Below are 25,711 nucleotides of genomic sequence, written 5' to 3' on the forward strand. Positions count from 1 at the left end.
TTTTGAATCGAAGTTTTTAAACTGGTCCACCAAATGCTGTTTCGTACAGTTTACTCCAATGGCTTTCTAAAAGAGGAATCAAACATTTCACGGTTTGGGAGTCGAGGTTAACAGCCTGTCATAAAGGGGGAGGGAAATAGCGGGCGTCGTGGAATATTTATTCCACAGCAATCGACGTCGCTGCAACTACATTTGCTGTTTGACCGAGAAAATCGGGATAAGCAGACGATTTTGAACAGCGATTAAACCAAAGTGTCTTCCGCATACTTTTGAAAAGGTTTCTTGCCGAGCAAGTGTTTGGACGTGTAAAACTCGTGTGGGGAACGCCTTGTCATCGCTGCCACATATCGTTCTCGTTCGGATCTTTCATTCGCCGAAGGTTATTGACCCCGAGGTTACTTCCCCGGCGGCCGCTAGAGGGCACAACGGGACGGCTGGATTTGAACTGCAGCCGAGTTCTGGTTCGAACACCATTCTCACTTAAGGCAAATTTCCGGTCAATCCCCCTTATCAATACAGAAATACTGTAGTTTAGCCATTTCGCCATGCAGCTTTGTTTCTGGTCCTCCCTTGCCCACATTAAACAAATCGGGCTGGCTAATAAAAAAATATTCCCTGCACTTGGGATTAACTGTTCTCCTCTAAATAAAACCAATTAGATAAAAAAAAAATTCGGTTGCCAAGGTCCTAGTAGCTAACAGCAATAGCTTCGTGGTGTTTTATAAAACTTTACAATCCTCTTCTAACTTTAAAGTCGAGATTTCCAATCTTATCGGCAATTTCAAGCTTCCCTTGGGTATCGTTAGGGTATACTCGATTTCTCCCAATAGACGGCACTATCGGAAGCATTTACGTCTCACGAAGCTGTTTGCAGCAACAGCTAAACCTAATTAGTGCAGATAATTGTCTTGCCACTTCCAATGTGCTAAGATTAATTTTCTGGAAGTACGTTTTCCGATGACGTCCAGTTAAAGGGGTACTGTTGAGTGCAGATCTCTGTTCTAGTTTGCTGAAGTTGTTACGCCGTAATTACATCACCTGGAAACAAACATGTTTACCGCAGCGTGAATTGGCTTTCCTATTTCACACCAAGTGTAGACTTTGGGTGCATTCATTCCTCAGATTTTAGAGTTAAATGATACATTTAATTTCGAAGGTCATAAAGTTGACTACGTGTTTCATTATGCTGCAAATTCGAATTATAATGCGACGAAGGATGTTTTAACTATGAGTGAAAGGATTATTTTAATCATAGGGCCTTAACTGGCCCTCTGAATTTACACTAATTTTCGGATGATCAGATATAAAATATAAACTTTATCTAAGAATCGATTTAACGGTCAATAGCAACAAATATAGGAGACAATTATCCTGCAAACGATTTAAGTCACTCCAATAATATTAACAATTTTGGAGACAACAATTATCCTACAAACGATTTAAATCACTCTGAATACAACAATCGCATCCAACATTGTTGGATCCACAACAATTATTCTCCACACGATTTAAGTCACTCGAACTACAACAATCGTATCCGTCATTGTTGGATCCAATGACAACATTACAATGACAACTTATTGTTGAGTCATGACAACATTTACAATTTTGTGTTTGACAAGGAGCTTTTTGTTCTTTTTTTTGTATTAGCATTGCTTGATTGCTTTCATTAAAGCGTTGCTACTTGTTCGTGTTTTTTTTTCTTTTGTTTGATGATGTAATTTCCGGTTTTGTTTGATGTGTGAGGTAGCAGCTCTGATTTAGTCCTTGTCTTTTACCGCATGCTGCTGACTGAATAGCCCAGGTGTACACGCCAAATCCCAGATTACTGGCATGTCCAAGTATACTCCTCTGGTAAGCTTAAATCTTGGTTCCACTACATTATTTATTTTCACCTTTTTTAATTTCTCTGTTTTCTTTGGATCTTTACGTATTTTGCTAATTGCCTTGTTTTAAATAGTCATGTTTTAAATGTTCTTTGGAATGCCTATGGTTTTTGCATCCCATTTTTTATTTGCATGATTGCTCTTTATCGTAACACTAGCATGTTTTGGATGTTCTAAGGATAGACAGTTGGACTTGGTTGTAGCATCTCAGTGATTTTTGTTCTCTTTAACTAATTTTTTCCATATTTAAATCTGTAGTAGATATTTGCCTGTTGTTATTGTATCCTTTAATTACTGTATTCGTCATTTTTCTTGGAGATTACCAAGTTTGTGAATGTTTTTTCCAGTTTTTCTGTAGAAAAAATAAAATAAAATAAATGTCACTTTAGGATTTCTTATTTCCAGATTGAATTAATAGCGTGTTATAACTTCTTTCACTAATCAGAAAATTACAGCGTTAAACAGTTGACCCGTTTTTTTTTTTTTTTAATAAAATCAAAATTCATTTAACGTAGGATCTAATAAATATCTTATCAAACTGAGCGATGCTTACACAATATCGTTTTCGACAATCTTCCAAATTTTCTTAATTTATTAAATAAATATTTTTTAAATTATTTATTAAAATACGTATCAAATAAAATATTAAACCCGACCGACAGATGGCGCCACTTGCAACACGCAGAAATTTGCTTATAAACTGGCTTTTTTTTTGGCCATAATTACAGTATTTAGAATCCTGTACAGAGCGCAGATTTTGTTATCCCCTCTTTCGTTGTATCTTTATATCGATACAGTCGTTTAATCTGTAAAGGTTCTCATTAAATATCGATTTTATTTTTCAAAGATGACGAGTTACTGTATAGCAAAAAGCAATACAATTTTTATGTCCTAAGCATTATTTTTTTATAGACTTTTTCTACATACAAATAATGCACGAGGGCATTCATATTAAGTGTCGCAATAAACGTTAGAAAACGCGAGATACATTAAATTGACTGATTACGTGTAATGGAATCAACGTACGTGTTTTGAATTGATTCTAATAATACAGAATGCTTAGAGAGAGAGATTCCACTCTTTTTACACGCTATAATACAAGCAAACAAACAAATGAATGATTCCCGATGGGGGCCGGAAAATAGTTAATAGTTTTAAATAATAGATAGCTAACTCACGGGCCGAAGACTTCGGCTTCTGACTAATGATTCAGACGAAGGCATTTTAATCCAGCATTGCGCAAAATTTAATCTAACATTCTGTAAAAGCGAACCCATTAATTTTTTTGCATACTAAAGCATTTTGAAATACCAAGGGGAGGAGACAACTTTCGTATACCTGCCTCTCTCGGATATGAATAGATCAGCATTAAAACTTTTCTTACAAACTGACTTCTAACTTTCCTTTGCATAAGCGCATCACAAATATTGCTTCTTCTGCATCGTAAAAACTGTGTCCTATTTTTCTCTTTCGGAGTTACTTTTCCTCTAAATATCTGCTGAATCTGCACAAATCTCAAATTCTACCACCGGATATTATTCTCGCATTTCAAGTTGCCTTCCAAGACCTTTCCTAGACTCCTAAATCTATCCAGGTTAATTATTGATTCGTTTCTTACAAACGTTCTCCCTACTGTATCACGTCCAGACATTCAGTACATTCCCTTCTTATTATGGATGTTTTCACAGGAAATGTTCTTTTTGAATTATCATCTGTAATTCCACCTCTTTGTTCCGAACACGTATTTCCTGGAAATAACAAGCTGAAAAAGTATAATACCAACAAGTATTTTTCGTCTTCTCCACGCGCATATTTGGTCCTAAGTGGGAGGAAAAACAACAGCAGATGTTGAAAGCTCATCAGGCCTTCCACAGCGTTACACCGACACCTCAATCTGAGATTGTGCGTTAATCTAAAGACCCCTAGCTTCTTATCTTTTTATAAGTACAAACCAACCCGTACTTTTATTTACTGTGATTTGTTATTAATGTGTAATACATATTATTAAAAAAAATGTCAGTAGGTTATCCACTAAAAATTTGTTCACCACAGCTTTTTTATTTTATTAAACAAGAGATTGCTATCCTTTTGAGCTTTAGTTCATCTAGTGTTTGCATTTTACGGATGGCTCAATTTGGAGTTTTGGCTGGGCAGTTTCTCTGGATTGCCGTTTAAATTTATACACTTAAATACATCTCATACACTGTGTTGTATACTCTTGCACGCAAATGGGGAAATATTATTACTAAATAGTAGTTAATTTCGGTGTATTCAGTCTCTGGTTATTCATACTAACATAACGAATTATATGATAATTGTGGAAAGTTTTTTTCACATATGGAGTTCTAAGTTTAAGGTTTGTAGTTACTAATATTTACAAACTCTCCTTACTTTCTACGATCGAGGCCACTGAATAATCGTAGCTTAGGGGCACGTATAAACAAATGCCAAACATAATACCGAATTAGTGTTTAGCAAGGTCTTTACTGCACACCAAAAAGAAAATGAACACAATTTCAGAACGTTTCAAATTCGTTTAATGCCAATCCTACAAAATGTGACACTCGATTAACTTGCAGTCGAACTCACTGAGCTTTGCTGCACGTGAGATGTCTCTCTCTACTTTCTAAAGTAGCGAGATGCATGCTGCGGTTCAATTTTACCCCAAGGCCCTATCAAAATGCCCTGAACATCATTGGTACACTCGATATTTTACATATCTTTGTGTCATCCTATTATGTCTCAATACTTTGTATAACACAATATACATCGACATTTTTGATAGTTTGGTGTCTAATGTCCGTTACTTATAGAGAAAAAAAATTGTCTTGGAGGGGGAAACTTTACAAACCACTGTTAAAATAAGAACTGTGGTGCGCTGTATTCAGTTCTCTCTCTCTCCTCCAAGCCTCTTTTGGCTGCAAGATGAAGGGACTCACAGGCACATTCCATTAAGCTACAGTTTTCGACAAAACTCCAGAAAGGTAATCTAATGATTCGTTGGTGCTCGTAAAAAGCTCGTCTTACTGAAAGAATTCAAAGAAAAACATGATTCTTATCTCTGCAAAGCAGAAAGAAAACACGAAGTTGATTAGAAGTCAGAAATGGGCAATTTTACATCCACAAGTTCCCGAGGTTTGGATTAAGAAACTCCTAAAGAATGAAGGCAAAGCAAATCTGCATTTTTTTACCTGTGCCAAGCGTGAGTTGAGTTTGTTATTTCAGTGCCCATTAAATAAGTTTTCTGTTTATACTCCAGGATAGCCACATAAGGTCAGGAGTTTACATGATAGAGAGAATACAAGAACGGCGCCGTATTTAGCAGTCATATGAGATAGATCCATGGTAAACTCGAACACATGCATCGCTGCAACCTCGTATTTGGCCACTCGGCTACAGCGGCCGTTTTAATGGCATGGATTTGGCTGATTTAGATTTGGCAATTCTCTTCTAAATAGTTCCAAAATCATCTTTCCACAGACAGTTTTTTAGTAAAAGAAATGTTGAATTGAAGACTGTGACAGCTAACAGGATACAACTTGATAAACTCCTGATATGGACAGATTAATACATTGACGCAGTTACTGTGTTTTTTTTTTTTTTTTTTTTTTAAATGTCCTTCGAAGAAGCTTGTTGTTTGTTTGTTTGTTATTTGGTTTTTAGGAGCATTAGCAACTAAGGCCATATTGCTCCGGGATATGCGGTGGTCATTCCCTTGACCTTTCCACATCCTCCGTATTTGGTGGTGACGGGCTCGAACCCCGGTCTAATCAAGAAGCGTGTGCTACGCACTGCTGCTCCTTCCCACCTGGCTACGGAGGCGCCCTTCGAAGAAGCATCGTAGAGATTGTCAGAGGTTGCATTCAATGAATTAACAATAAATCTGCATTTCAGTTTTCTAAACTTTGGTGGAAATTGCAAATGTTAGGCGTGTTGTCACTTCGAAACCCCCCACCCCCCACACACACCCTAGCAATACATATCCACAAAACACAACACCATCAGATTCTGCCATTTATCAAACGCTGGGAAGTTCACCTGTTCAAAAACTTATTTTCCAGGGTTCAGCAGATTCGAATTATAGCCAACCGTCATCCGACCTGTCTTTGGATGAGGAGAGGGAGGCCCTACGGAGGGAAACGGAGCGACAGGCTTTGTCCCAGCTGGAGAAGGCTCGGGTGAGTTTAATTTTTTTTCCTTCTGCTCTGCATGCAACTATCTTAAAGCCTTAGATTAGAAAGCACCCTTCTCGTGTGCATGACCTACGTCAGTGCCTTTGCCGTCCCTCACAGCTGCTTTGTTTTTCACCATTTCATTTTTAAAAAATAAATTTAATTTCTTTTGTCACTGTTTGATTTAACTACGTTCGTGTGCAAAGTGAAATTTCTGTTTAAATTATCCTCATGCTATGTATTCGGAACTAAACTAGCGCCATTTTGTGCTTTTCAGACAAAGCCTGTCGCTTTCGCTGTCCGGACCAATGTAGCCTACGACGGTTCATTGGACGATGATTCTCCAGTTCACGGATGTGCCATCTCCTTTGGTATCAAAGACTACCTGCACATCAAAGAGGTAAGTCAGCATTATACGTCTATTTGCGTGTTTTCCCACTTAATGCTTGAAATAAATTTTCAACCACATGCCTATAATGATTATGTGGAGTGTAATTTCTTACTTGATTACAAGAAACCAAGCTGTTACCACTTGTTTCTGTTCAGTATTTTGATTCATAATTATTATTAGAATATAAACCGAGTGCAAAGAGAAATCATTAAACAGAATTTTGTTGCCGTTAAGCTAAAAAAATTAAGTGCATTTCATCGGTAGGTGGAAGTACTGGTCAAGTTTTGGCAGTGTGTTTAGCAGCTGTTTGAAAATGGCGATTAAACTGAGAGCGTGTATGTGGGAAGAGTGGATCAAAACAATCAAACATCCTGAAATTCATTCGCCAATTGTGGCACACGTTTCATATAAATGTTATTTACAATAAACCTGACTGACAAAATAGTTAAGAACTAACTGTTTCTCAGTGTGCATAATGTTCTAGTAATTTTGTCGAGGTATCTTGAAAAAAGGACTGATTACTGCAGGATGGAGAGAGCCACTGACCATTCTATTATATTATAGCGTGAATAACGCAGTCGCGCGACTTTTCTTTCACGGAGTTTTGCACTGATAATACAACTTCATTTTATATTTGGATTTTGACTTATGGTGTGATGTCTAACTGTTTTGGAATTTCCAACAAATATTTCATTGTTTTCAGAGAATTTTTTTATTATAATCCCTTCATGATGCTCAAACAGACACCCAAAGCTGGTTTTGAAATTTTTGCCGTGAGATTTGTAACTCTAACTCCAAAACCAGAGTTGTGGTAATGATAATGAATGAAGAAGTCTGTCTTTGGAATATTTCAAATTACAATATATTTATTTTGTTATTTTACACAGTATGGAAATAAAAATATTTATTCTGACAGATAATTTAAAAAATTATAAGATTCAATATCATTATGTCAAAATTTAAGAGCCAAATGACCACTTCAACAGTCTGATTAATCGACATCGAATACAGTTAACGATTTTCATCCAATAAGGAAGCAGATCAGAAACTGACTATCTGTTCCGATGAGTCCCAATAGTCCAATCTACAAAATCATTCGATTCGAGTAATGCTTCCATTCCGATGTTCAACTGCCTGATATCTACAAAGTACGCCGGTTCCGAACTGATGTTCCAGCTCTTTATATTTCATAAAACAGTCCAATTACAATTAAGAATATTCGTTCAGATTATTTAAAACATACTCAATTATCAAAAGTAATAAAATCGACTATGCTTAATGATGTAGATGCAACCGACAGTTACCATGGTATGTAAATCGAATTACAGAATGCATCTCGTTTAAAAAGGAAGTCATACCAGTAGGGGTTTGTGTTAGACGGATCGCAGAGATTCTTGGGGCTCCCACAGTATGGAACTCTTGGATCTTGCTGCAGCAAAGACAATGTTCTCTGTGTGATAATCTGATATTAATTTGAATAACTTTTGTCATCAGTGGATTGGCTGACACAACTTCTAACTTTTTATATTCTGTGGGATGAATTTGGAGAGGCAGTGAGAAATCGACCACAGTACCAAATTCATAAGCTTCGTTCAGAGAACCCCGTAGGTTACCTGCTGTATTGAAGGTCAAAGGTTGGAATACATCGTATTTAAATTGTTTTGAATCACTTATATAACTCAATTCATTGTAATTAAATTTTGTTCCTTCATAATTGTTTCCCTACACTCTCGGCAATGAAATTAAGTAATTTATTTATAAATCTTTATCTTGACCGCGTAATTGTAGCACCATTGAGATGTTCACTTCTTTTTTTCTCAGAAATACAACAATGACTGGTGGATCGGCCGGTTGGTTAGGGAGGGATGCGATGTCGGCTTTATTCCGAGCCCCGTGAAGTTAGAAAACCTAAGACTTCAGCAGACTCAGACGAGTAATAGGAAATTATACACAAGGTGAGTGGAAATAGCTTTGCCAGACTTAAATTGTTCTATATTTTACGCTTACAGACAGAAGGGAACTACTTATTATCGATATTTATCATTCTTTTGCTTAACCACTCTAAAATATTACGCCGATTAACAGCAACTATTCAGATTAATTATAATTGTTAGCTATTTGAAGAGTTACAGAACTAATATTTTTCTTTACAGCAAAACTAGTTCGTCTTCTAACTTAGGAGGATTAGCAAATGATCTTGCAAATGCCAGGTCAACATCAAGGGGGTCCACGCCTCCTACTCCAGGTATGAACTCAATCTTGTTGATACGAGTAGAATGTTAAGTAAATCTCTGCAGTACATTTTTTAAAATAATTCATATTTTGAATTATTTATTTGTCGGTTAAGGTCAGGCTTTGTAGATAACTTTAGATGTTTCAATAAATACGAGGCGTGATCAAAAAGCGCGGTGTTGCTACTTGTCGCAACACGTTCGCGACTGACTCATCTAGTAATAGATACGCGTGAATAATACGATTATTTGCAGTAAGTCTGAATGAGCGTGAGGTCAATATTAGGTGTTCAATGTTACGTGAAACAGAAATCAACTTAATTTCCCAAATGCTAGTCCATTCCCCTAACTTTTTGTTTTGATCACACCTCGTATGTTAATTATTTTAATGCCAGTGAATCTTTCAATGAGTGTATTTTGAAGGTCCAAAGAATTTAACACTTTCGTCCTCCTTTAAGGGTTCGAAGTCGACCAAAATGGCTTAGACCCAGCTGTAGCAGAAGATAGTGATAGTCTAAATAATTCTAAGCTTGGGAAGCCCATCACAACTCCTCCCGCCAAGGAGAAAAAGAAGCCTTTCTTCAAGAAGGTATGTTTCTCTTTGATTAATTCTCCTTTGGGAGGTATAATCAAAAAATGCCGATAACTTTGTCGCTTTAATAGATATACTCTGTTCAGGAATGTAACAGTAAAAAATCGTGATGGAAACATTCATTAAGGCAGTGTATTAAAAACGTTGGTTTTAAAATTAATAGTTTACATATTGACTAAAAGATGGAGCACAATTAAGTTTAAATTCATTTTAGCTCTAATGAAATTTAGAAAAATTAAATAGTTTATAATTTTAAATCTGCAGGAGTACAGCAAGTTCTCCTATTAGTCTACAAAATTACTGCTGAACGTTAAGTTCTTTTTTAATTTTTCAGTCGGAGAATATTCCCCCGTATGATGTAGTGCCTTCTATGCGACCTGTAGTTCTAGTGGGACCGTCCCTCAAGGGTTACGAGGTCACCGATATGATGCAGAAAGCCCTGTTTGACTTCTTAAAGCATCGCTTTGAAGGAAGGTAATTGCCAATGATTACATTGTCTGTATTTATTCTAAATAGGCTGCTTAGTAAAACTTTTCGGCCATTTTGAGAAAGAAATCGAAAATACGGCAAAAAAAAAGGTAAGAGGTCAAATAGCCTAAACCTTAAAGATATAAGAGAGACTCAATTTTACGAAAACAATTGTCAAATTGAATGAAATTTGGAATAGCCTACAAATATTTCTAAAAGATCCAAATATAAAATTTCACGAAAATCCACGCATGGAAGTTGAGTTATTACACCCAGATGGAAGTGGTGAAGACAATAGGAGTTTTAAATATTTGTGAAATCCTTTAAAAATGACTGTATTCAACGAATATTTTAGCTTTGCTTTGTGTAATCCGCAGTTATCATTCCAGCATGTAGCAGGTACTTATTTCATCCGGAATATGGCCCAAATTCATAAATCTCCACTTATCTTGCTATGGTTACGCGTAAGCGAGAAGCGGCTGTCCAATGCAGAAACAGGTTTACTGTGATCGTAAGCAGAAATATAACTACGCTTGGTGACCAAGGTACCACCAGAATGTAAGAATGTCACTCGAGTTACTCAGTTTTTATGAGTCGTTTCACTCCAACCACTGAGTGGATCGTACAATGGGAAGCTCTTAAAATTCTTTATGTGAAAAAGCCTTACATCTGGAAATATGCCTTCATACTGCATTCATTTCGCTGTTTGGTCTACAATGGTTTTGGGAATGAGTAAAATTTTTATGAAATAGGCTATTAATATAATTCTTTTCAACAGAACAAAATTTAACGCTAAGTTTCAACAACCAACCTGAATATGGTATTCCAAGGATTTTTATTGATTTGATCTGAATTGGATTTTTACTTTATTTACTTTAAATATTAATAATAATATCAGAAATGATTTAAAATTTAATCTTATGTGGTGTATATCTCGAGAAGAAACTAGTAAAGTCTTGGAAGGAGTTGGGCTACTTCGGTAAGAGTTAAGTTTTATTTAAAGTAATTTCAAATTTAAAAATTGAAGTTCTAACTTTATCCACCCCATAGCAGCTCATATATTCTGTTTAGTCAGAAATTTTCACTGGAAATAGCCTGCTAACTGATAAGTCTCGAAGCAAGCCGTCATAGCAGTGTTCATCTTTTAAATGGCAGATTAACCTTTCTGTTATTTCATTTTTTTAAAGAAACAATACCAAGACACATTGTAATATGAAGTTCGTTCCATTAATATTGTATTTATTAACCAGTTTAAAAGCCCATCTGGCCATGGAAACACAGAACCCAAGTCATACTCTTCATAATTTTGAAATGTGCAAATAGCATTAGTCATTTTATAATTAAAGTTTTTTTAAAATATTTGTGCGTGTGTGTGTATGTTAATTATTATAACCTGAAAGTGACCTGTTTTTTTGTTCTTTTTGTATTATTTTAGGATAATTATCACCAGGGTGACAGCAGACATCTCTCTAGCCAAGCGTTCCTTACTAAATAATCCTAGCAAGAGAGCCATTATGGAGAGGTCCAACAGTCGGTCCTCTTGCCTTGGTGAGTTGAGGCTGAACTTTGTAGTTTTTTTGTTTCGCTTCTGTTTAGCAAATAAAAACTATTCAAAAAACATTAAATTATTTTTGTTCAACTGATTTCCAAAGCGTGTATGGACTTGTAGCAAGACGGTAATTGCGTTACGTAAAAATTGGAGGGCTCAGTTGTCAGTCTGGCATTTGGAGATTCTGGAGTCATCCCATCACCTGCTAATCAAAACATACGCATTTTTAAGGAAACCTAAGAATAGGAGATGACTACTGAGAATTGCACCACTCATGGGATTTTGGAGTGGGGTATGCAACACCTAGAACAGTTTTTTTTTTATTTTTGTAAAAATAGCCGGCCAATTCCTCTGTCGGCCACTAAGAGCGTTCTCTCTGATTAGCAGCCATCCTTCTGGTCAGTGGTTCTAAACTAACGAGCAACATTGAGTTTTATGACATGACTAGTGTAATAAAGTACCACTGTTACCAGAGATTATAGTCTGTTTTTATCTCTTTATTAATATCAGGAACTATTGATCTGTAATTATTTCTAAAATGCGGTCCTCTTGCTTTTATGATAAATGAGCCAGTTACTATCTAATAAATCCATCTTGGTTGTTTGAAGTTTACTCAAGACGGTTTATTTACTTCAGTTTGTTTTCCAAGGAATCCGTTCAAACACCTAATACTATAATTCCCACTGGAGGCGGAAAGAGAATTTCCTAAATCCCTGCTCAGTAATTGAAGAATCAAATATTTTGGATTTGGAAAACTCTTCAAGAGTTTTTGGCGTTGAAGCCCAGATGTTTGATGCATACAGGGCAACAAGGAATGTATATGTTGTGTGATTAATTGTTGGTCTGTAACCACTATTTGGTTGTGTTCTTCAAAGTGTGCTTGCATTTTCTCTTTGATGATTTGAATTGTTTTAAAAATGAGATGATCATTCCATGTTGTACAAAGATTGACGATTTTTACATTTTTGACTGGTACTGTCTTTAATTGGATTAAAACCTAACTATTTTTTGTTTGTAAAGGTGATTTGTACTATTTTTTTGAGTTGACCGTGAATGTGACAAATCATTTGCATAGGAAGAAAAATCACTCAATGTATTTTGATAGAACCAGGTCCATGACCGCGGTAGCGAATAGCTGGGAGGTTATGCAGGACCTATCGTGAACCGCTTGTTGACCTGTTGCACGTATCAATATCCTGGTGTATGTCGAAAACAGCGATCATTTGTTTGTGGGGGGGCGATAATTGGTTTTTTGAATATATTTCTGGAACTCAGCTCTTGGAAATGGCTCTATAGTCTTTCAATGAATGTGGTTTGTTAATTTTTTCAATGACTTAGTTTCCAGGTCATCGGTAAGGAAATAGTTATTAGAATTTCATTGTAAAAATGAAAATTCAAGTCCATCTGAACTTTGGTTTGGCAGGTTATTTTTAATTTTAACATTTTTCTTAATGATATTGGCGATTTTTTTTAAAATTATTTAGGAGTATTATATATATATAATTCTTCATTTTGTGAAGAAAACCAATTTAAATTGGATATAGTTATCCCGACTCTCGCGTATGTGATTTTTTATAATATTTAATCTAAATAATTTGAATAATTTCTGAATTGTCAACTTTTTTATTCTTCAATACTTACCCTATAAAATAATGCGAATTTAGGTCAATGTTCCTTAACCCGTGGGCAATAGGGAAATTTGTCTTGGGGCCTTAAACATTTGAAGATCACCTTGAAAATATTAATGTATACAGTACTTAAAGGATTAATACATTTATTGATTTTTAATGTTTTTTATAATGCTTAATTTTATATTCTTTCTAAACAATATAAAATATAATTCATATGGATAGCATTTATAGACGGATCCAGTAGAAATTTTTTAAATATCAGGCAGGCCTTGTTATTTAAAGGTTGGTTGAGAGAAACTGATTAGACAACGCTTAAAATGTATGAGAAACCAATTGCGGATTATTCTTACAATAAACTTCTGTAAAATGAAGTGCCTTTAGTATTTGTATATTCTCTCATTCAAATATTTTTGTTTTTTAGCTGAGGTCCAAGCTGAAATAGAACGAATCTTCGAGCTGGCTCGGACGTTACAGTTGGTGGTACTGGACTGCGACACAATAAACCACCCCTCACAACTCGCCAAAACTTCTCTTGCCCCCATTATTGTATATGTAAAGATATCCTCCCCCAAGGTATGCCATACATTCTTAATTTTAGAAAATATCTTTCTTGTATTGTAGAAGTAGTTCTAAATCTGTCTTTCCTCAATTTGAATTTGTGCCCCCTCAGGTTCGTAATCTGAGCAAGAGGAAGAATCCCATCAGAATTGAGCCTGCTCAACCCATTCAAGGCCTTATATACCTCAATCAGATCACCTCGCAGGTGCCTAATCTCCAACGCAGCAATTTGCAGAACTTAAGCCTTTCTTCGTTTCCCCCTCCACTAATATTGTTGACCTTCTCTATACTCGCACAAGCAACTCTACATCCTACCTAAAATGAGGTAGACTGCTTGGCCTAACCATTGCCTTATACAAAGGAATAATCGCCTCATTTTCCATAATGGCAAAATTCTTGTATATCATTGACAATACGTCATGACTTACTCTGGTAGCCAAGTCTGTATTACTCAGAAAACTTCATATCTTACTGCAGAATTGCTGTTTTTTTTTTTCATTTTCTACCACCTTAAGTGTAGTACCACACAGTTGGTACGTTTCTCCGGGGTTACTTCTACTCATATACAGTACTTTGCATTTTTCAATGTTAAACTTCAGTTGCCACTTATTAGCCCATTTGTCCAATTTTTCTAGATCCTGTTGCAGTAGCATACTTTCATTAACAACCCTGCCAATATTTGTATCATCGGCAAACTTGGACATTAAACCGGATATACCTTCATAAATATCATTGATAAATATAAAAAAACAAAAGTGGGCCCAACACTGAACCCTGGGGGACTCCACTAATAACATCACTCCACGAAGAGCAGTGTGCATTAATTACCACCCTCTGTCTTCTCCCACTCAACCACCCTTTTATCCATTGTAGCAACTTGCCCTTAATACCATAGACTGCTCCAATTTGTACAGTATCCTTCCATGCGCAACAGTATCAAAAACTTTCCTCAAAAATGAATTATTTTTTGCATACAGTTCCTTTGTAACCATATCATAGTATCCAGTCAAATTTGTCAGACAAGACTTTCCCTTAACAAACCCATTCTCTGTCTGAATTATTAACGCAGTCTGGTCTGATCCAGCACTGTTTCTTTAACCAGTGACTCCATTTTTTACCCGGAACAGAAGTTAGTCTATCAGATCTGTTATTACCCTCATCCTCTGATCCCCTTTGTGAACTGGAGATACATTTGCACATCTCCAGTCCGTGGAGATTTCTCCTAAGTCCAAGGATGCTCTCATAATTATGGCTAAGGTTTTGCTTACTTCCTTTTCCTGGCGCCTCCGTGGGCAGGAGCAGCCGTGGGTAGCACACGCTTCCTGATTAGACTGGGGTTCGAGTCCGTGACCACCAAATACGGAGGATGTGGAAAGGTCAGGGAATGACCACCGCATATCCCCGGAGCAATATGGCCTTAATTGCTAATACTCCTAAAAACCAAATAACAAAAACAACAACTTCCTTTTCCGCCTCCTTTAATATGACTGGATAGATCCCATCCATCCCTGGTACCTTTCTTATGTTTAACTTCAACAATTTCTCCACTTTTCTCTCAGTTACTATAAAATTATTAAGCTCCCTGCTAGAGTTCAATAAGCTTCTGTCCTCCACTTACCTACAAAATTCCTCATGTAGATTCAAAATACTCATTCAGTTTGTTAGCTATCTGAACAGGATCATCAACAGTTGAACCATCAATATCAAGTGGACCAATCTGAGTCATCCCCTTCCTACTAGAGTTTTTATATAATTAAAGCAGTCCTTGCTGTTTTTGCCAAAGATTTCTCGTATCTGCTTTTGCTTGCCTAACCTCCTTTGTGACTTGATTACAGACTAGCCTGTATCTACCATAGGCTCCTGTGTCACCTGATAATTTATATGCACCCATGCATTTTTCTTCTGTCACTTGTCTCATTAGTTAATTTGACATTTATTTAGGCCTAAACCTTGAACAGTATTTCTTACTTGGTATGAAAAGCCCAGTAGCTTCCAAGATGAATTTCTTGACTGCTTCCCATTTAGAATTAGCTGTTGGTAACATCATCAAACGAAATTGTTGGTACCACAACAAACGAAACAACGCTAAAAAGATGTATGATGTAATTAAGTCCTTAAGACAAAAGTTCCGACCAAAACTTAATGTAATTAAGGACTCCAAAGGGGAAATTTTAACAGAAGGAGAACACAATCAAAGGAAGGTGGAAAGAATACTGTGAGCAGCTCTTCCGAGCACCTGCTGGCACTAATGATCTGCCACCTACTTTTCAAGAGTGTGATCATGAACCAGTTCCACTGAAGGAAGAAGTCGAAAAAAGTCATCAGAGAATTAACATGTGGTAAGTCACCTGTAATTGATAAAATCCCAGCGGAATGGATAAAGTTACAGGTGTGAAGGGCGCAGAGTTTTTTTTTTAATAAAATGATTGTAAAAATTTGGTGAACGGGACGATGGCCATCGGATTGGAAGAAATCAATTTTCATCTCCTTACCAAAAAAAGGAGATCTGAAAATTTGCTCAAATTATAGGACTATTCGCCTAATTTTTCACGCTGGCAAGATTCTTCTTAAAATCATATTAAACAGAATCTCAAGAAAACTTGAAGAAATGCCAGAAGAGCAAGCAGGTTTCAGAAGGGGTAGAGGAACCAGAGATCAGATCTTAAATCTACGAATGATTATTGAAAAATGCAAAGAATTCAATGTTCCAGTCGTTTTGGGTTTTATAGATTATGCAAAAGCATTTGATTGTATTCAACATCAGAAACTATGGGTTTTCCAATCCACATAATTCAGCTGATTAAGTTATTGTGCCAGGAACAGGAAGGAATGTGAGAACTAACATGGGAAACGCGGACTTTTTCACAATAGGTAACTGTGTCAGGCAGGGCTGTATTTTGTCACTCACCTTTTTAATCTTTATGCCGAAGATATCATGCGTGAAAAAAGGATTGTAAGAAAAAAGTAAGAAAAAAGGATTGTTTCTGAATGTGTGCATAAAACTAAAATTATGGTGATTGGTGATAATCTCGGTTCCAGTAAAGTGAAGGTTAATGGGCAAGATATCGAAGAAGTTTATGAATTTGATTACTTATGGTCAAGAATAAATAAAAATAGTGATTGCTAAAACGTTGGTCGCTGATCTGATAAAATTATGGAGAGATTACGATCTGCCCCTAAAGACGAAGATGAGAATCATTGATTCGTTAATTTTTCCAGTTGCTACTTATGGATATGAAGGATGGAATCTGAAAAGAGTTGACAGGAAGAAAATTGAGGCATTTGAAATGTGGTGTTACAGGAGAATACTGGCGTATTTCTTACTTGGATCGAAGAACAAATGAGTGGGTATTGAATAAAACTGGCAGGCCTAAAATTCTTCTTCATAGCATCAATAAAAGAAAACTCAAGTTATTTGGTCATATAGTAAGAATATAATGGAAGGAAAAACAGAGGGTAAGAGGTGCAGAGGAAAACCTGCAACTAGATGGAAGGATGGGATCAGTGAACTTCTGGGCACGACACTTTGCGTTGCTGCTCATATAGCACACGACCGATGCAGTTGGAGGAATTTTTTGGTGGCCAAAACAGCTCCTCAGGGAGCTATGTGACTGGAAGAAGAACACCATCAGTTGGTCTCACTGTATAGAATTTGTAAAAAGTGACTATGGTTTCTCAGACACCATAGTCACTTTTACAAACGAAAAACCCTTCCCTTTACCCCTGATGGTAATTATCTCTCTAAGTAAATCCCATATCAATACACTGTGATCACTGCCACCTAGTGGTTCCTTTATCTGCCGATCCTTGATGCATGAAAAATCACTGCTAACCAGATCAAGAGTATTACTCTCTCTCTCTCTCTCTCTGGTTGCCGCTCGAACATGTTGCAGAAAACAATACAATCATCCAATAAATCCACAAAAGTCTTGCTGGAGTGCGAGTGACCAATCTACAAGTTCCAGTCAATATCTGGGAAGTTAAAACCTCCCATTATAAGACATTCTATTTACTGGCCCTACTCTATTTCTCTGTACAGTTGTTCGTTGTACTTATTTAAGTCATTAGGCCTATAACACACAACTACTCCCATTTTTGCTTTCCCAGTGCTTACTTCACACCAAACTGACTCAGCATTGCTGTCCATCTATGTCAACTGGATGCACTTCCTTAGATTTTGTGTTGGTTAACTAAGAGCATAACTCCTCCTCTCTTCCTACCGTGTCTATTCTTTCTATAACTATAAATATTCATAAACATTGTTATATAGACTGATGATATATTAAGGAATCCTTATGTGCTATGATGTAACAACTAGATCGTAGGTATAGCTTAGCTTAATTATCAGCACTCACCTCATAGTAATCCGCTTAGTTTGATGAAAGTTTCAACATGTACATAGTAGTTATGAAATTTTAAAATTCCGATTAGTAGCTATTTTTTAACTTATATGAATTTAAAAAAATTAGAAATTACTAAATTATGAGCTTAAAAAATTGTTAAAATTTGCCTAAGAAAGGAAAGTGCACATTCCATTCTATAGTTGTCTAATTAAAATTATGTATTAAAAAAATATATTTCGAAACCATCTTCAGTTAGCTATAATGGAAAGAGAAGAACATCCGAAGAACGTTATATACTGGTTATGTTCCCGAAATGCATTTCAGAGTGGAAACTTTATACGTGCTAAATTCCAAATAGGGGAGAAGTTGGTTGGAATCTTCTTGTTTAATATGTTGAACGATGTGTGGCGCTTAAATCACTGAATGAAAGAGCTACATTTTGAAGGATTTTATAACTGGAATTTAGTTTAACTACTGTAATAGCCGAATCGATGAGCGGTTTATGATTATAAGATTTAACATGTTGTGTTAGTTCTGTACCCGATAAGTTAGATTTCAAGCTATTAAATTGGTAGTAGGCACGCGTGTTAGAAATTTTTGAAGTCCCAAATTTAGCTGTTGTACTATCACTGTAACATGCTTGACAATCTGATTGACATCTAATCAAATATATAATGTTATTATAATCCTGTGTCACATATTCATACGTTGTCTTGTATGAATTAAATTTAGAACCTAATTTATTATAAGATGTAAATATTAACTTGATATCTGAGAAAAAAAAAAGTGAGATAAAAGCTAATGCGTGGCTATTAGCTTTTATCTCACTTTTTATTTTATTTTTAATACAATTTTAATTAGACAACTATAGAATGGAATGTGCACTTTCCTTTCTTAGGCAAATTTTAACAATTTTTTAAGCTCATAATTTAGTAATTTCTAATTTTTTAAAATTCATATAAGTTAAAAAAATAGCTACTAATCGGAATTTTAAAATTTCATAACTACTATGTACGTGTTGAAACTTTCATCAAACTAAGCGGATTACTATGAGGTGAGTGCTGATAATTAAGCTAAGCTATACCTACGATCTAGATCTACACTGCTATATAGCATTCCTTTAATTTTCTTAAATAATCAGTTCTTTATTTAAAATTTTATATTGGGTATTGCGCACAACTTGTGTAATTTCATGACGCTCCTTAAACTGCTTTCTCGCTGTTTTAAAAGTTTTTGTAAGTAAATTCTGAAAAGAAAAATTCAAGTACTGTACTGGATTTCTTCTCTTTTAGGTGCTACAGCGTTTAATAAAGTCCAGAGGAAAGTCGCAGAGTCGGAATCTCAACGTACAGATGGTAGCCGCTGAAAAATTGTCCCAGTGCCCACCCGTAAGTTTCTCCTTTATAGAAATAATTGACTCGGAAATTTTAGAATAATTACTGACAAGATTAGGAAGTATTCCGTGCAATTTTCCACAGAAATGGACTTCATGCGAATGAATATTTTCCTTGAACAATAATTATAAGAACTAATTTTTAGGGATCGAAGTTAGATAATATGCGAACTGCCACAGTAATGAGAAGTAAACTTTCTGTTGTTGCATTCCACTCGAGAAGCTGTACTCGTTAACTAAGAATAGTGGTGATTTAGAAAATATATTTCTCGAACTCGTTAGAAACAAAGCTCCTCCTTACACTTCACATTTTCTTTATCAGCACCAATGTTAACGAAGTTTCCTTTGTTTTAATGAAAACCCTGAACACGAGAGTTATTAAAATCTATAGTACTTTGTAGCGTGCATAGGTTGGAGGTTGAGAAGGTGAACGATGTTTGCTGACATTACACTTGAACTTCTGTAGATTGTAATTTTCGATACGAAGGAAGGTTTTTTTACAGAAAACAGAAGTTGAATGAAGAAAAAGAAAAGTTGGTTCTGTGAGGTTGAAGTTGGACAGTACAGTAAACTTTGGAAATAACGGCACCTTCGGGAATTCAAAGTGCGTTATTTCGATTTTTCCTTTTATCTTTAATGTATTTAATGCAGAAATAATGAGGCCAAATAAGAAAAGGAAGGATTAAGAATGCAATTTTATAACTGCACATAAAACATTGACGATCCAATGTTATATTCTGATATTAATACACTCTGCTTACACCCCGTTCTATTTTATTTATTATATCAAGTTTACTTTGCGCGTGTAACACAGTGGTATCATCACATCCTGCTCTCAACGGCTATAAAAGGCCCGGATTCGAATCGAGTCTATGACGTGAGGAAATTTTATAGGCATTTTTTCACTCCTTGGCTGAGTTAGTGGGTCTCAGGCCTAGATAGCAAGGTTTTTCGTCCAGCAAAATAGGCAAATCGACCAGAGAATACACGCAATTTACAGAGAGAATACAGACATGGGTATATGAATTAATATTCAGGGTGATCATAATGTAATAGTTTGGTTAAATGTTTAAATTAAATGAAAAACAGCGGTATAATACGTGATATCAGTAGAAAATTCTGTAAAAAAATAAATACAGCAATCACGTGACTTGCCGTTTTTAATTTTTTTTTTTTCGGCACTCAAGACATCTGCGCTGTATGTATACGTCCGATCTCAATCTGCCGTTATTTCGACAGTCTACTGTACAATGATTTTGGCTGGTTGCGGCATGTGTTCTGACTGCTTTGGAAGAGAGAGCGGGAATTATAGAAGCCAATTGAGAACCCTTTGGAATTATAGAAGCCAATTGAGAATAACAGTGCCCATGGAAATATCTGTAGAAGAGGCATGCAGCAGAAACAGTACGTCTATGAGACAGACTATTGAGAGGCTCTGTTAGAGATGAGTCATTAATTAACCTAACTGCCCTCTTCTGAATGTAATCTAAAGCCTGAGAGGTTTTGGGTCACCGCTCCAGCTTTGGGCACAATATTCCATGGTGGGGGGGTTGGATTCGATTTGTACAGAGTGAACAGCTGTTTGGAAGAAAAGTAACGCCGAGAGTGAAATAGAAAACCAAGTTTTTTAGACGCAGAGGAAGCAATATTTGTAATGTGCTTGTGCCAAGAGAGATTAGAAGTCAGGGTAATCCCCAAAAGAGATATATCAACTTGCCTGGAAATAGGAATGTCACCAAAGATAAGCATAGGAGCAGAAGAATCCTTTTTGCGAGAGATAAGACAAGACTGAGTTTTAGAAGGGTTGAAATCAACTAAGTTGTCTTTCCCCACTGGAGAATTACCTGAAGATCGGCATTTAAGGAATTGGAAGCAGATTTTCGAGAACTTGAAGCTGGTTGAGCAGGACAGGGTTTCTCAAAATGGAAAGTGGAATGCAATGTGCTATCATCGGCAAAACTATGGATAGGATTTCCAGTCAATGGAACAAGGTCATTAATATACAAGAAAAAAAGAGTGGGGGAAAGAACTGACCCTTGTGGGACACCAGCATTAGTGGAGAAGTTAGAAGACGGAGAGCCATCTACCATCACCTTCAGTGAGCGATCAGAGAGAAAACTGGATAACCAATTACAAAAAACAGTTGCAAACCATAAGATGGAAGCTTATGGCAAGTACGATCAAAAGCCTTTGCAATGTCAAGGGCAACTGCTTGAGCTTTACCAAAGCAGGTTTTTAAATTTAGGAAAAAAAGAAACAAGTTGCAAGGCAATAAATGGGGAAGGGGGGATGATTGAAATCAGACATCTTATTTTCCGCCAAATCATGGCTTACGAAGTGTGTGTTATGAGGTGGTGCAAAGTCAGAATGATGTTGCTGAGTCCATTAATTTAGCCAAAGATCTTTCCTTTTAGTCTGATATAATCCCTTCGGTGTTGCAAATGAAATGGACACATGTTAGTGCTATATTTCACATTATTCAATTTGTACTTGTATATCAGGTAACTATCCATTTATAGGGACTAAAATTTAGGATCAATAAGTTACATAGACCATTATTTTGTCCAACGATATCCCAGTGCTTGTTATCGATAAGCGTATTGAATTAGTCCACGAATATGTCCAAGTATTTCTTAACTTAAATATAAAAGTTAACTGAGGAAGTGGAGTAAGTTTTTCACAAGTGCAAACCGTTTATTTTATTGTATGATTAAATGCCGATTCTTAGATGTTTGATGCTCACCGAAAAGTGACTGCAGGGCGATACCAGCAGTTTCTGACTGTCGGTATCGATTGGCCTTTTAATTTGGGATTTGCCATTTAAAGAATTTGAGCACTTCATTTTGTTCATGTTAGTTACATAGCTCACCCCTGTACATAATAGCTGCGGGAGTGAGGATCTGACCAAAGAGGAGGATGTTTTAAAAGATTACTGTAGATTTCTATAATATTTTCCAAGTACTTTGGCCAATCCTGTCACCATTTTTTTCTCTTAATTATCAACACATGAACAGAAATTGCTTCTCAACGCCGCATGTATTTCTTGACATCTGAAAATTACTCGCGATTTGTCTATGTAATTATGGATTAAAATATACTGCAATCATACACAATAAATCCCTCTTCTTCATGCAAGACAGTATGTCATCCCCTTTTTATGACAGCTCTTACTTTCACTGAATATTTCCTCCAACTGTTGATTACCAGCGCATGCTTCCTGTCTTAGACTTTTAATATTACTAATGGAACGCTGATCGTATCATTTTCCATTTTTAGCTCTTCATCGATGCAGTTTTCGCTGAACAATGAGTAAGGTCATGATGATTCAAATTTTTTTTTTCACGATTATCCTGTTTTTTCTTTCCAATCTAACAATCCGAAAAAAATCCATCTTTAAATTTTGTTCGACATTCAGTATAAATCACAATAAAGCCGAGGTTGCAGACATTCCACAACTTTTTATTCTAGTAAAGAATTTCATTTTATTTCCACTGATCTGATGGCTGCGTGAGTGAGAAAGCTGTAGAAATCTGATCGTTTCCACCGTTTTAGGTCACGAAAGGATATAATTCTGTAATTCAGCGTGTCGGTGATATTTCTTTTGAGTTCTTTCGCAAAGAAATCCGATTCGTTGGCCTATTTTCTTTCTTTCTGTGAGTTGAACATGTTAACCGGAACTTTACTAATAAAGATTGAGAGTAGCTGCTACTTAAATGCGCAGAAACGAATAAACTGAACTGCTACTCTTATATTAATATCATTTTTCCCATTTATTTGTACACACACAATTATTACATGTGTGTGTGTGTGTGTGTGTGTGTGTGTGTGTGTGTATATATACACAGACAAACACACAATATTTACAAAAAATTATTCTCATTTTTCGGTTGATTCAACCACTGCTCATCTCAGATGCCCAAATTATTCGCTGTATGATTCCTTTCGCCTCAAAGGTGGTACTTGTGCATATATCTGTTCCAATATTCCTTGTCAGAGACTTGGTAATTTAGAATCTCCTCCCTTCGATCTTCTCTGGCTTAAAATCTCTCTACCTCATTGTGTCAAATTCATCTGTTGTCTATACCGTTCTCCCAACTCCACTAATCACTTGGAGCTATTTGACGTCCTCTCTTCGCAACTTGACTTTTTCCAGTCCAACTTTCCTAACAGTGAGGTAATTTTCCTTGGTGATTTTAATGTTCACAACTCCAGCTGGCTTCCGTTTTCTAGTCACACGGACCCAGCTGGTAGCGATGCTGCGGCATTTTGCAATTACTAATGACCTTGCACAGATTGTTCATTTACCTACAAGAATACCGGACAATCTTAACCATACAGCCAACACGCTTGATCTTTTTCTCACAAACAACCCTTCTAAGTACACGGTCGAAGTGAGTGGTCCTTTAGGCACCTCAGATCACAACTTGGTGATTGTCTCTTCTCCAATGGAGCCTTTATCTCGTGGCTATTCCCAACTTCGTGTTGCTTGGCATTACAAGAATGCAAAATGGGATGGCCTGCGAGATTTCTTTTCTTTTCCTAGGTGAGATTACTGTTTCAAAACTTCTGTCAACCTTTGCTCAGAACATGTCAGTGAAATTCTTCTTGAAGGAATGGAATCCTTTATACCACACTCCACTTTAAAATCTCGTCCTTTATCTAAACCTTGGTTTTCTAATAAATGTGCTACGGCTGTTCAAAAGAAGAACGTCGCATATCGTAATTGGCTTGTTTCTAATTCTTCAGTTTCATTTTCTGCCTACACCAAAGGTCGCAACAGTTGTAAAGCAGTTATTAATCAGTCCAAACTAGAGTTTGAACAGGCTGAGTAGCCTGTTCAAATAATGGGGGAATTTCAACTTTCCAGATATTGACTGGAACTTGTGAGTTGGGCACTTACACACTAGTCAGACATTTGTGGATTTATTGGATGATTGTTTTCTGCAGCAGCATGTTCGAGAGGCAACCAGACAAAGTAATACTCTTGATCTGGTTATCAGCAGTGATCATTCATGTATTAGGAATTTGAAGATAAAAGAACCACTAGGTGGCAGTGATCACAGTGTACTGACGTGGGATTTACTTAAAGATTTAATTACCATCAGGGGTAAAGGAAAGGGTTTTTGCTTCCGTAAAGGCGAGTACAGTGGTCTCAGACAGTTTTTAAATTCTGTACAGTGGGATCAACTGACGATGTTACCAACAGTAAATTCTAAGTGACACAGAAGCCTACGATAGCTACAAGTTGATCTGTAACCAAGTTACAAAGGAGGTTAGGCAGGCGAAGGCAGATTACGAGAAATCCTTGGCAAAAGATGCTAAAAAAAACAGCAAGAATTTCTTTACTTATATAAACACTAAAAGGAAGGGGATGAATCTGATTGGTCCACTTGACATCGATCGTTCGACTGTTGATGATCTTGCTCAGATAGCAAACAAACTGAATGAGTATTTTGCATCTACATTCACACGTAAGGAATTATTAAGGTTTGAAAATGGCAGAGGGTTATCAAATTGTAGCAGGATACTTAATGATTTTGTAATAACTGAGAGCAAAGTGGAAGAGAAACTGTTGAAGTTAAACGTAAGAAAGGCACCTGGGGGTGAATGGGATCTATCCAGTTATATTAAAGGAGGCGGCAAAGCAACTAAGCAAACCCTTAGCCATAATTATGAGAGCATCCTTGGACTCAGGGGAGGTTCCCACGGACTGGAGATGTGCAAATGTATCCCCAATTCACAAAGGGGGATCGAAGGGTGACACGGGTAATTACAGACCAGTTAGTTTAACTTCTGTTCCGGGTAAAATAATGGAGTCGCTGGTTAAAGATGCATTGCAGGATCATCTAGACAAGACTGCAGCAATAATTCAGACACAGCATGGGTTTAAGGGAAAGTCTTGTCTGACAAATTTGATAGGATATTATGATGTGGTTACAAAGGAACTGGATGCAAAAAAATAATTTTGATATCATATATTTGGATTTCAGGAAAGCTTTTGACACTGTTGGAAGACTACTGTACAAATTGGAAGACTACTGTACAAATTGGAGCAGAATGGTATTAAGGGTAAGTTGCTACAATGGATAAAAGGATGGTTAAGTGGGAGAAGACAGAGGGTGGTAATCAATGGGTGCTGCTCTTCTTGGACTAATGTTATTAGTGGAGTCCCACAGGGTTCGGTGTTGGGTCCACTGTTGTTTTGTATATTTATCAATGATATTGATGAAGGTATATCAGGCTTAGTGTCGAAGTTTGCAGATGATACAAAGCTTGGCAGGGTTGTTAATGACAGTAATGGCAGTGTGCTACTGCAACAGGATCTAGATAATTTGGGCAGATGGGCTAAGAAGTGGCAACTGAAGTTTAACCTTGACAAATGCAAAGTACTGCATATGGGTAGAAGTAACCCCAGAGAAACGTACCAACTGTGTGGTACTACACTTAAGGTGGTAGAAAATGAAAAAGATCTGGGAGTAATTGTGCAGGCAGATATG

General features: G+C 36.5%; 1 protein-coding gene across 3 annotated transcripts in view; it reads left to right on the forward strand.

The window, feature by feature from the left end:
- The window catches only part of Ca-beta (Calcium channel protein beta subunit), a 168,693-nt gene that overhangs the window by 132,314 nt on the left and 10,668 nt on the right, over positions 1-25,711 (forward strand). For 2 of the 3 annotated variants that reach the window (XM_090387645.1, XM_090387646.1), the window contains exons 2-10: positions 1,800-1,854; positions 6,336-6,458; positions 8,271-8,404; positions 8,603-8,694; positions 9,139-9,269; positions 9,607-9,746; positions 11,176-11,288; positions 13,342-13,493; positions 19,114-19,209. In XM_090387645.1, the coding sequence (XP_090243771.1) occupies positions 1,834-1,854; positions 6,336-6,458; positions 8,271-8,404; positions 8,603-8,694; positions 9,139-9,269; positions 9,607-9,746; positions 11,176-11,288; positions 13,342-13,493; positions 19,114-19,209 (1,002 nt within the window). In that variant the 5' untranslated portion in view covers positions 1,800-1,833. Of the gene's footprint in view, positions 1-1,799; positions 1,855-5,947; positions 6,065-6,335; positions 6,459-8,270; positions 8,405-8,602; positions 8,695-9,138; positions 9,270-9,606; positions 9,747-11,175; positions 11,289-13,341; positions 13,494-19,113; positions 19,210-25,711 lie in introns of all 3 variants that reach the window. The other variant, XM_090387644.1, reaches the window with a different exon arrangement.

This window comes from Mastigoproctus giganteus, chromosome 13 (genome assembly GCF_048544385.1).
Source record: "Mastigoproctus giganteus isolate SK-2022 chromosome 13, ASM4854438v1, whole genome shotgun sequence".
In the NCBI taxonomy this organism is placed as follows: domain Eukaryota; kingdom Metazoa; phylum Arthropoda; class Arachnida; order Uropygi; family Thelyphonidae; genus Mastigoproctus; species Mastigoproctus giganteus.